The sequence below is a fragment of the Myotis nattereri genome (assembly GCF_964212035.1).
Source record: "Myotis nattereri genome assembly, chromosome: 3".
In the NCBI taxonomy this organism is placed as follows: domain Eukaryota; kingdom Metazoa; phylum Chordata; class Mammalia; order Chiroptera; family Vespertilionidae; genus Myotis; species Myotis nattereri.
The window spans coordinates 124,741,975-124,754,201 of record NC_138077.1 but is presented as its reverse complement, the minus strand read 5'-3'; the positions used below and the strand labels follow the sequence as shown (position 1 = coordinate 124,754,201).

The following is a 12,227-nucleotide window of genomic DNA, read 5'->3' as shown; positions in this document are numbered from 1 at the left end:
TAAAAGCATACAATAGGCCTGGCTGGTGTGGCTCAGTGGCTGTGTTGATCTATGAACCAGGAGGTCGTGGTTCGATTCCCAGTCAGGCACGTGCCTTGGTTGTGGGCTCGATCCCCAGTAGGGGGCATGTGGGAGGTGGCCGATCAGTGATTCTCTCTCATTACTGATGTTTCTCTCCCTCTCCCTTCCTCTCTGAAATGAATTAAAGTATATTTTGAAAAGTTAAAAAAAAGCATACAATGGGTGTTTTTGGTATGCTGTTCCACCTAAGATTTTATAAAGACTTCATTCCTTTCCCACAGCAGTGTGGCTGTAGCACAATTATTTAACAAACCTTACTGATGAACACAGTATGCTGTTTCCAACTTTCTTCTAGTAGGAACAATCCTGAGATGAGTTTAATTGTATATGTATCTTTATTCTTACTTTCTGCAAGAATTCACTCACTAAGATGAATTCTTATAAATAGGACTTACTGGGTCTAGGTTTTTAATACTTATTTTGACAGTTACTATCAAATTCTCTTCTAAAGTTCAACTAATTTAGACTTTCACCAATATGAGAGGCTACACTTTCTGTCACCCTCACCAAGACTGAGCATGAGCCTCCTGAATCAGTTCCCTATTTGTAAATTCTAAGAGACAAACATTACAGGGGAGTCGTCAGAATGTAGGTTTTGCCACACTGAACTGGGCTGGAAGGCTGGTCCTACCTCTGACCAGTTACCCACATGATCTGGGGTGAGTATGTCACACCTCAGGTTCTTTATCTAGAACAGGAATGGAAATATCTATGCTGTAGGTTTGGGTAAAGAAGCCATAAATTATAACTTTCTGTACAAATAGAAAAGTCTCTTAATACTGAATCAAAGATATAAATCACAGGAGCTTATATGGGATACAATATAATTCTAAATATGCAGAACTAGTTAATATATGCTAAAAATATGCATCTTTGAAAAAGAAGCAACAGGATGAGTGACACAAATTTCAGGAAATGAAAATGGCAACCTGGGGAGGGGGATGTGGATGTGACCTGGGAGGACACGGGCCATTTTCTAGTTCCTCCCTAGGAGTAGTTACACAGTGATTCGGCACTCTTTATACTGTACAAATGTTTTATGCTCCTATTTCACAAAAATACATTCATTGAGAAACTTCAGAAGTGAAGAATTTTGAGAAACATTTTAAATGTGTTAAGAAATATTAGTTTTATTTAACCAGTTTTCACAGCTGAATATTTATTCTATAAAAACTTTACAGATTGTACAGTTTATATATATTTCAAACTACTGAACAAAAAAGTAGGTCCCACAGATGCAAAAATACTGCACCAACCAATCCCAGGTAAAGGCAGGTTTATACACTGTACAGCTCTCCACGCAGCCAGGAGGCGGTCAGTTCTAGTATAAAATTTAAAACTGTACAAAAATAAGGTTTTGATTTTATTTCACTCTTCATACATTCAATATGATTGCAAGCGCAGAAGCCTGCCTAATGGCAGGCCTCTGTAATCAGGAATCGGCCCCACTCCTGAGAGCAGTGCGCATGTCTGTATACGTAGGGCACTCTTGGACACCACACTGTACTCAGTGTATTGTGTAGACATGAACCCGAAGACCAAGAACATTAAACATCGAATATAAGGTAGTTCTTTTACTTAAAAAGGAGTTTCTGCATTTAATAGTGTGCCAAAAGAATTTTAACTTATTAAATAAAATATATTCTAAGTGAAACTAAAAAATACAGTTTATAAACATAAAAATACTTTTTTTGGTGTAATACAGCAATCATATCTGCACATAGAAAACCAAAATTGTATATAAAGTAGCATTTCTCACCCAGCAACAAGAAGCATTGCAGTTATTTTTTCAAAAGGGTCAAAGACACTATTTAAACCCCACTAAGGCTAACTAATAGCTTAGATACCACACTTAGGCTGTTCCGTGAGTCACTAGGACTGCAAAACAAGCTTCCTTCCAGAGACAGTGGTTTCTCCATGTTAACTGGGTGAGAACCAGATATATTAAAAGAGAAGGAAAAAGCAACTGATTTTTTTTCAGCATAAATCCTAAGTGTACTTTAGTGTGGGGGCACATTCATCAGTGGATTTTTCATCAGAAATATCCTAAAAGGTAAGTCTTACTTTTGATTTGGACTTTTCATCTGAGTTATCTGTGCCTTCTTGGAGAAAAAAGCACATCTCAGATCCTTCTATATCTCTATTTGGGGCAGGGGAGATGAGGCTTTCTAGTGCCTCTTTAGAGTCTGTTCTAGAAGGAAAAAATAAGGAAAACAAACATTATCCCAGACTTTCCCTGCAACCCCAAACCAGCAAAACACACTTTCTTCTTTATACAGTACAAGCCAAAGATAGCAGAAATTAGAGCTGCAACGAGCAATCTAGTGCTCACCATTACACTCTCATACTTGTCTGAATATTAAGTATAAAATAATGATGTTTGGACAAAGGAGCTTTGTAATTATTTATTTTAAAGTTACAGTACTTAAAAACTCCTTGATAATAAATAGCTTGGATGTTTCAAGTCCTGCTTCCAAGCGTGAGCTAAGAGTGAACATGTTTCAGGCTGTGAGGATGGATTCAGGCACCTTGGAGCCACAGATGTCCTGCTCTTCAATTCCAGTGTCATCAGCAGGCAGCCTGCCAATCAAAACTCATCGATCTTCCTCTGCAAGTATTTCAGCATGGAGTCCATCCCTTGGGCGGAGCCCCAGATCTTCTTCAGCACTTCACACTCTCTCTCATTGGCCTGCTCCAACTCTGTCTTCATGTTGCAGCGTACAAGGGCTTTGGATTCCTCCAGCACCTGGACCAAACAACACAGTTAGTTAGCAGGTGTGTGTCTGCAAGCACTGGCTCCACTGCACCCCAAGTTTGTGTGAATAATTATCAAACTTGAGTAATGACCTATCAAAAAAAAAGCTACCAGCCTAACCGGTTTGGCTCAGTGGATAAAGCATCGGCCTGTGGATTGAAGGATCCCAGGTTCGATTCCGGTCAAGGGCATGTACCTTGGTTGCAAGCACATCCCCAGTAGGGAGTGTGCAGGAGGCAGCTGATCGATGTTTCTCTCTGATGGATGTTTCTAACTCTCTATCGTTCTCCCTTCCTCTCTGTAAAAAAAATCAATAAAGTATAAGAAAAAAAAAAAAGCTCCCAGACGTTTCTCACAATATACACCAGGCCTAATATATGTACAAAGTCTATTTTACACTAGGTATCAGACACATTCTCAAGGTCAAAACGGTTGTCAAGCTATTTCAAAAGCGAGCTGAACTGTCTGCTACTCCCTGCCTCTTCCCGACGCCAAGACCAGCCGTGGCCCACCCTGCTGTGCTGCATGAGCCCACTCCTAACTCTGGTGCTCCAGGGAAACGGGGAGAATGTCTGTTGAGGGGATTTTTAAACTAAAATTTAATTTTAATAATGAGGGCTGTTCATGTTTGGGATAGCTTAGAGCAGCAGTTTCCAACCTTTTTCATCTCATGGCAAACATAAACTATAAAATTCCACCGGTGGCACACCAAAAAAGATTACATTTTGCTGATCTGACAAAAAAAAAAAAGTATAATTTTAATTCACACTGGACAGCTATTGTGCTGGCTGTTCTCATTTTTTTATTTTAAGGGCAAAGAGATCAGTGCCCCTAATAGTCAGGTACTGCACGTTTTAAAAATTCTTGTGGCACACTGGTTGAAAATCACTGGCTTAGAGGGAAGTTAGATCAATTAACATCAAATAACATTTCACTTTATGATTTGGCAAGTGCAATTTTGTTAAAAGATTATCCAGTACAATAGACAAAACTTAGGGAAGAGCTATATAAATGTTGTTTTCTGGCAGACTTTACAGGATTAAAAAAAATAATCCTCACCCGAGGGCATGCTTATTGATCTTCGAGAGGGAGACAGCAGAGGGAGGGAGAGAGAAACATCAATTGGTTGCCTTCCTGTACTTGCCCTGACTTGGAATCAAACCCACAACCTTTTGGCCAGGGATATAGGGCAGTTTTAAGTTACTAAACTTGAGATTGAAATGCTTTCCTTTAATTCTTGGGCATTTGCAAAGGGAGGACAGGGTAAGCAGACTGAAGCACTGGCATCCATTACGGCTCCCGTCAGTATTTTCCATGAAGGTGGCTGTGCAGGGAGCGCTCAGGGAAATACTGTGAAAAGTCTGATCTCTCTGGAGGAAAAGGTCACGGCAAAAAACACACAAAAAGTCACACACTTAAGAGAACAAATTTGACGTACAACTGGATTACACGAGGCAAGCTCCTTAATGCGAACCATGACCTCTTGGGTGAAGGTCCCAGGCCAGAACACCTGCGAGACCAGGCCCTTGCCACACGCCTCCTGCGCTGTCAGCTTACGGCCACTGAGCAACATTTCATTTGCCTGAAAGGAAGAAGAGTTGACACTGATATGAAATATGAAATGTGATGGGGAGGCAGGCAGAAAAGACCCAACCCAGTAACTCATCCCTTAAAAATTCACACTGAGGATGGGTGTTTGAACGGCCTGGGCTGGGACCCCTTGCACACCCTCCAGGGCTGCAACCAACCCTCTCTAGAGCCTGTGCACTGAGCAGAAACCCAGCAAGGCACAGTCCACGACGCGGGCAGGAAGCAACATACCGGTCAGTGGGTTTTCAAAAAAATGAATGTAAAAGGCTTATTTTATGATGTAATACAGGATCAAATAGATAGCCAAGAAATCTAAATTAGAGAAGATCTGTTAGTTAATTTGAAGTCACTGGCATGTCCCTCTCTGCCTGCCTCCTCCTCCCAATGTATGCACTAATTTAAAACACAAAACAGTTTCCTGGGAAAATGAGGCCCAAGCAAAGCTAGAACATTTGCAATTTTAGGGACGTGAGCACATGCAGGCGGGGAGGTCCTGCAGGGGGATACCTGGGAGGAGACGACCAGGACTGAGAAATACCCTAAACGACCACTGCCTAGGAAGGTCTGACTATACGCATGACTCAATGGAGGGAGTGAACACTTGGTTGTGTGTGTGCGTGTGTGTGTGTGTGTGTGTGTGTGTGTGTGTGTATGAAACTGGCTTTAACTTTGTCCTGGATTCTACAGCACTTTTAAGGTCTCATCACAAATTTGCATGAATTTCATTATCACTCTAATGATAGGCTCACAGATGCTGAAGTAAGGAGAAAAGAGGAGAATATCTATCTGACAAAGAAACTGCACGATTCTAATGTCACAATTTCCTATCTTGCATGGTTAACCTTCCTGAAGATTCTGGTGGTCACAAAGAGCTTCTGAGCTCAGGTAAAATAGACTTTTGGTCAGTGTCTTTCTTTTCCAAAAGAAGCAAAATCATTGTTATGAAAAGACCTCAAAGTATTAAGTGTCTCTCTCAGTTGACAGTACCTGTGTACCTTCTATAAAGGCACCTCGATGGCCAACTGCACGTGAAATGCACAGTTTAGAGCAGCGGTCACAACCGGTGGGCCACGAGGTCTGAAAGGTTGGTGACCGCTGGTTTAGAGTATGCACACCAGAGCTGGCAGAGCAAATGTGCTGCTGATTCATCACCCATTTCAATATCGACAGAGATGCAAAGCAGCTGTAGAACAGGGTCTTCAGAAGGACTGCAAGGTTCTTAACACGCAGGACTCACTTTTGTCCCCAAGAGGAGCATGATTTGTCTAAGTCTTGGACAAAGCCATGAGTGTTTGAAGAGCCTGAAGATGTTCTACAAAACCCCCGAACAGCCTCCTCTCAGTAGAAAGGTCTAAAATAAACAATGGATTTAAAAATCTGACTTAATTTTATTGTTAGCTGTTAAGATCGTTCTTCTGAAGGAAAACAGTTCTTGATGAAATGACTTACTGAGAAGTGCTCTATGGACAGAGAATTTTCCATTCCTTGTATGCATTTCTTTTACTCTCAACATACTGTAAAGACAACAACACAACTAAATCACTTGGGTTAGTTTGAAGTATGTTTGCAGGACCAACCTGAACTACAGGGTCTTAGTTTGGGTAGGAAACACAAAGGACCTCGCTGGCCTGAGTGCATATGGGCAGTGGGAGTGACAAAGAGCAAGGCATCCTTCCTGCATTTCTTCTCCAGCACCTCCAGGAGGCCTCTCTGTCCTCCCAGTCATTTTGAAAGTATGTTTTGCCCACTGGAGGCCAATTTACTGCCCTACTACTATTCTCTCCTGGTCTTTCATTCCCTTTCCTTGATTCTCTCAGGCTTGAAGACAGGCAGCTGGGGCCAACAGCCCATCAGAACCATCCTCTCCTCCAGTGAGCGAGAGCCCACTAGCTCCCCACTGGCTGTCAATGGATGTGCAGGACATTTCTGAATCTACCCAAAGGACTGAATGTTGGGACTAACTCAAGGTTGTTAAATGCTTTCTCACCAAAATACAGGTGGTGAGTTGGTTTAAAATATACTTATCAAGTAAAACCATTAGGAAAAATTCCCTTGGTAAGATTAGTAGGATTAAATATACATAAGTTGAATGGATATGTTCTTATACACTCCATTTCCAATAGTTTTAAAAATTGACTCAATGTGGTCAAAATTGTCCAACTGTTTTAAAAAAGTTATAGTGTAGCTATGCAGACAAATGATAAATGCCAAAGGATAAGAAAGTATTGAGTTGCAGTATAGGTCACATGGGATATGGCATGTCGTACTCTAGTACAGCTATTTTCAACCTTTCTCATCTTGGCACACAAACTAAAATGTTTTTGCCGATCTGGCCAAAATAGGTACACTAGAGTGGTGTGTTTCTTCACCATCCTGGTCAACTGAGCCAGGAATAATACATTAGTTAAAATTTTCCTGGTGTGTTAGCCATGACTGGATTTAAGGCTTGCTCTTTGAATAGATAAGTGTCTTACAGGTTGACTGCTTCCTGTTCAAGTTTAGCCAAAAAGATCACATTAAGAAGTATGGTAAGAAAACCTGACGGGCTTGGGTGGGAGGAACCAGGAAGCTTCAAATCTCAAGGAGGCATAGTTTGGCAGTGGTTCTGCCACTTACTCCCTCGGACCAGTCTCTAACCTCCTCAAAGGGGAGCTCCTCACTGCAAACTCAGGGCAAGGCTCTCAGAGCCAAGAGCTGCCAGGTTTACAAATGGGCGTGTTGTCATCTTTGTGGTTCCCTCAACGGAGGCTCCTCAGCTGTCAGTCACAGGGCCCAACACTTTCCTGAGTGTAAAGGCTCACAGGGGTGGTCCTTGAGACAGGACCGGGCTTTGCAGTGTCTGGCTCAGCGTGGGCAATCCACGAATGTTCACTGGGCCCAAGGAGGACTCACTGTAGAGCTACCTGCATAGCTGTGACTACAGCCTGGCTCCAAGATCTCTCTCCCTGCAGCAGGTACTACAGAAAAAGGTAGTTTTCCCAGCTTGTTTACCTGCATGTTCTTCTTATCCTGATAATATGATCCCTTTAGCTGTCGTCCTGCAGTTTTTCACATAGCAAGTGGGGAAAACCAAACTTGTTCTAGGCTTGCCTCAGGCTCCTGAAATCACATACACTAAGAGCTCATGAAAGGAACTGTACCATTTGGGTAGCAGTCACTTTCAACAAGAGTTGTCACAATACAACTCACCTCATCAATGTTCACTCATGTTTTGTGTAGGGGTTTTAGTCAACTACTCCAAAAAAAGTGCAGAACTTACACTGTGTGCCGTTTAGGCTCTTTGCTTCAGCTTTATTTAGAGCAGGATTTCTCAACCTGGGCATGAAGATACTCTGGCCGGGTAAAGACACTTTAGTGTGGAGGACGTCCTGTGAGTTGTAGGAAAAACTACATCTCCTCTGTTGTGACACCAAGTTCCTAGACATTGCCTCATGCCCTCTAGGACTGGAGGATGAGGCAAACCGCCCTGGCTGGAAACTGCTGCTCAGGTTACACCGGGAGGTCACAGGAGAAGCAAACAATAATGACTTTCAAGACTTGTCCAGCGGGGTCAAAGGTGAGGGAGTCAGGAGTAGGCATTCACTTTGTACTACCTTCAAGCTACTTATGAATTTTTCTGAGCTCTGTGGACCCAAGACCGCTACCCCTTAGCAGCATTTGGCCCAAGGGCTCCACTTCCAAGCTACCTTTGCCCAAAATGTGTTCAAATGTCAAGTTTAATACTTTCCCCATAAAAAAAATGGAGACAACTTGAGGTGAACACTGATATGTCACTCAGAGCCACTGGCCAGGAGCACTATCAGCAGGCAACTCCCTGCGAGAGCTCTGCAGGCAGCCTCTCCCAGGGGCAGGCCCATCTTGGGGCTGCTGCATCCAATGGGTGTGGTGAGGGTACCTGGAACAACTGTGATGGCCACATATGCCCCAGAGTCTACCATGGGCTCAGCTAGGGCATCATCCGAACTGCACCACAGCTCACCTTTGCCCTCCACCCTACCCCGTTTCCTCTCTGCCTCGCCAGAGGTTGATACCTAATCCATGTCCTGCTTGCCATAGTCACCTGACCTCTGCTTCCATAGAACTACCTTGTGCCAGGTGGGAGTGGAAGCGGTATGAAAAGGATTTATTGCTCCCTAGCTGGCTGGCAATGAAGACCTTCTCACAGGTAATGGGACAGTAACTGCTAGTTGCCACTGACACTGAGGGATTCCCGGATAGCAAGATGGCAGAGAGAGTTGTGACCCACATCCAGACCCAGGACTTATCAGAGTGGCCAAGCTCCAGGCAAGGTTGATCAGCCACACACAGAAGGTCTGTTTGGCTATGTGAGGAAAAAGAGGGAGGGTAAACTTGGTATGGGGACTTCTGGGTGGATGCCCCCAAACTCTGAACCCTAGACTCCTCTGAGCCCACATAAACGGCCCACTCATCTCCATTCAGAACAGGTGCTGCCCCCTTGTTTGAAGACAATGCAGAAATCTCTCTTTATAGGACTGCATCACTTCCCTTAAGCCCTGCACATCCCCTCTCTTGGCCATCAGGCCTGTAACTCACCTATTGCCCAGAAGAGCTGCATGACAAGAGCTAGAAAGTGCTGGTGGAGCTGGGGGAAGACAAGGGACTGAATTCTGAGTGTTCTTCTTGACCAGGGGGTAAACCACCGGGTTGGACAGGGGAGCTTTCCTGAACTACAAGACTTAACATGCTGGCAAGTGCCCCAGGAGAGGCTGTGTGGTCTTGCTGCTGGGATGGCTTCTAAAGTATGGAGAAAGTAATAAGGGTCCAGGCCAAGTGAAGCTGAAATGCCAGAACCGCTGTAGCCGACAGTGGAGAGGGTAGGACAAGATGCCATGAGGAGCTTATGGCAATGTCAGAGAGATGATCTCAATGCAGGTCCCTGGGGCTCTGGAGCAAGGCCATGCCTTCTAGCAGAGAAGTATATACCTTTTAAAAAACAGTTCTAGTGTGCACACCAGGCCCTGGTAGAGAAAGAACACCTAGCCATGGACACCAAGTGAAATGTCCATCATATGCTGAGCTATCAGGCCCATCAAGGTCTAAGGGTCAGCCAGGGCCAGTGGCAGGTGCACAGCTGGGAACAGGCACAAACACCAGAGAGCATAGGCGAGATGCATAAGCGGGTGGCCCAAACCCACAAGTCACACACCACTGCTGTACCAGTGCCCCCCCTCAGTTAACATCCATGGCTGAATGGGGGATTCCCTGCGAACAAGCTTGGTTTATGGGTGGCCTGGCTCAAAAGAACATGGGAGGGGGATGCTCTGAAATGGGGGATATGCCTGGTCATTCATCTGGTGTAACAGAACTTCATCAGGGTTAGAATCCAGAGTGAGTAGGGTAGTGGTGAACAGTCTGGCTGGCTGGCCAGGGTCCTGGAAAACTGGGGACACAGATGTCTAGGGTAGAGGCATATAGATATGTGACTGGGGAAGGGCATAGACTGCTGGCACGCCAGTGTCCACCAGAGAGCACCCACCACGAAGAGGAACTAAACTACGTAAGAAAGGTGACACTAGCCAGTGCCGGTTGTCTGGCCACGCCGGTGCTGGAGCTCAACAGCACAGGCTCTGACTTATCAAGGCTGGCTCAGCTACTGTTGTGGCTGGACATCAAGCCTTCTAGTAGCAGACACCAGTGCCAAGCTACCTGCTTGGCATCATTCCTGAGACAATTAGCCAGCCAGGCATAAATTGACTGTTTACAGCAAGCATGTCAAACTCGCAGCCAGGGGGCCGCATGCCACATTTCTTTAAACGAGGCATGTGGCCCGTTGGCCGCAAGTTTGACATGCTTGGTACAGGAACAGATGCTTACTGTGGGTGTGGGTTTGCTTTCCTGCCTGCAAGTCCTCAGGCGACCTCACTCTGAGGCTCATGGGGTGTCACAGAACACAACGCCAGACCAGAATAGCCTCCTCCCAGCAAAGGAGGTGTGGGAGTGGGTCCTCTGGCGGAGTCACAGTCAACACCTGCAGAAGCTGCCAGTCCTAGGAGCACTGGGATGACCCGCAGTATGAGAGTAGCACCAGCCAGCAGGTGTGCTCCAGGAGGATGGGCACCGTCTTCCAACTCACAGTATACACAATGCAAAGACCTTGATATTGTACCATGTTCACAACAGGAAGAACACAAGCCTGGGAGAGAAAGGGTGGAAGTAGGAATGGCTGCACTTATGATCCCTCCCAATGATCTACTGAGGGACATTGTGCTTCCTCTCCTCACATCTCTGGGCGCTGCTGGCCCAGAGGGGGCACGCTTTGCTGGCAGACACAACAAGGGTCCCAGAGAACCTGAAGCTCTGACCACTGCCTGAGCACTTGATGTCTGAGCCCAGGTCCAGCAGGTGAGGAGGGGATGTGTGGAATCCTGAGGCCCACCAGGAGCCCCTTCCTCCTTCCCTGCCAACTCCAGCTGAGCAGGACATGATGACCAGGCTTCAGGCCTCTTGGGGACCAGTGACCTACCACCAGGGCAGCACTGAGGCCGGCAGAGGTGGTGAGGGGGGTGACTTAACACAGGAAGGGAGAGGATGAGGTGAGGGAGGACTAAGACCAGCTATGGCAGGGCGGCTGCAGTTTGTCATATTAAGCCCTCTCCTCCTTTACATTCCTTGATTTAAACTATTTAAAACTTTCTATTTTGGGAATAATTTTAGACTTATTGAAAGATTACAAAAGTAGTATAGAGAGTTCTTGTCAACCCATCACCCAGCTCTCCCTTAACATTAACATCTTATAGGACATTTTACAGTGACCAAAACCATAAAATTCCCATTGATATAATACGATGAATGGAACTACAAATCCTGCGCAAATGTTGCCAGTTTTCCCACTGCTGTCCTTTCTCTGATCAGGATCCTGAGAAGCCACACTGCACTGAGCTGTCAGTTCTTCTTGGCGTCCCCAGTCTGCAAAGGCTTCTCAGTCCTTCAGCGAGTTCTCCGACTGTGGCAGAAGGGCGCTGCTCTGCATCTATAGATGTGCCACACCTGGACTGCCTGGCACTCCCTGGATGAGACTGAGGCAATGCACATCTGGCAGGACTCCAGCAGGCTGACGCGATGCCATTCTCCGTGCAGCACATGAAGGCAAACCACAGCCGATAGGCCTTGTTTCTGGTGAACTTTAATCTCTCAGGAAGGAGGTGTCTGCAGGCTTCTCTACTTGAAAGTTACTAATTTTTCTATCGTAAATAAAGCGAGGATGCAAATATCCTTCTTCTCATGGTACTTTTACTACCCACTAATTTTAACATCCACGTAGTTCTTGCCTGCAGCAGTTACCACTGTCTAATCCTCTTCCTCTACGTCTCCCCCAGGAAGAGAGGACTCTGGAACCTGGAGGAACTGCCCCCTGCAAACTGAAGAGGCAGATCCAAGGGACAAGAGGTGGGCTGTGGCGCATGCAGAGATGTGCCGCTGAGAGCCACTACAGGGAGGTCTTGCTGCCCCAGCTGCTGGCAGTGCCATCAGCAGACATCCATTAGCTCCTGAGGGGACTTCCCAGCTGCAGAGAGCCACCTGTCCATGGGCACAGCCCACACTCAGTGACAATGGACATAAAGGAAGCAGCCACTTCGGTCCACTGTGGTACATCTATTAAGAGGCCATATATGCCCCGTGGGATAGCAGAAGCTTTGTTGGGCCTGCTCACAGTTCAATTTCTCCCCCTATCTCTTCCTTGTCCCTTCAATAGGTATTGGCTACTTAACTCCACTTAGCATCTGCTTTTGGAGACACTACAGGAATACCTCAGAGACACTGCAGATTGGGTTACAGACCA

General features: G+C 45.7%; 1 protein-coding gene across 1 annotated transcript in view; it reads right to left on the bottom strand.

Annotated features, from left to right (window-relative positions):
* Window positions 1–1,192: 1,192 nt before the first annotated feature.
* The window catches only part of CDYL (chromodomain Y like), a 246,996-nt gene continuing 235,961 nt past the window's right edge, over window positions 1,193–12,227 (bottom strand). The window contains exons 6-7 of the mRNA XM_081086223.1: window positions 4,275–4,418; window positions 1,193–2,827 (exon numbers count right to left, since the gene is read on the bottom strand). Of these exons, the coding sequence (XP_080942349.1) occupies window positions 2,669–2,827; window positions 4,275–4,418 (303 nt within the window). The 3' untranslated portion in view covers window positions 1,193–2,668. The remainder of the gene's footprint in view (window positions 2,828–4,274; window positions 4,419–12,227) is intronic.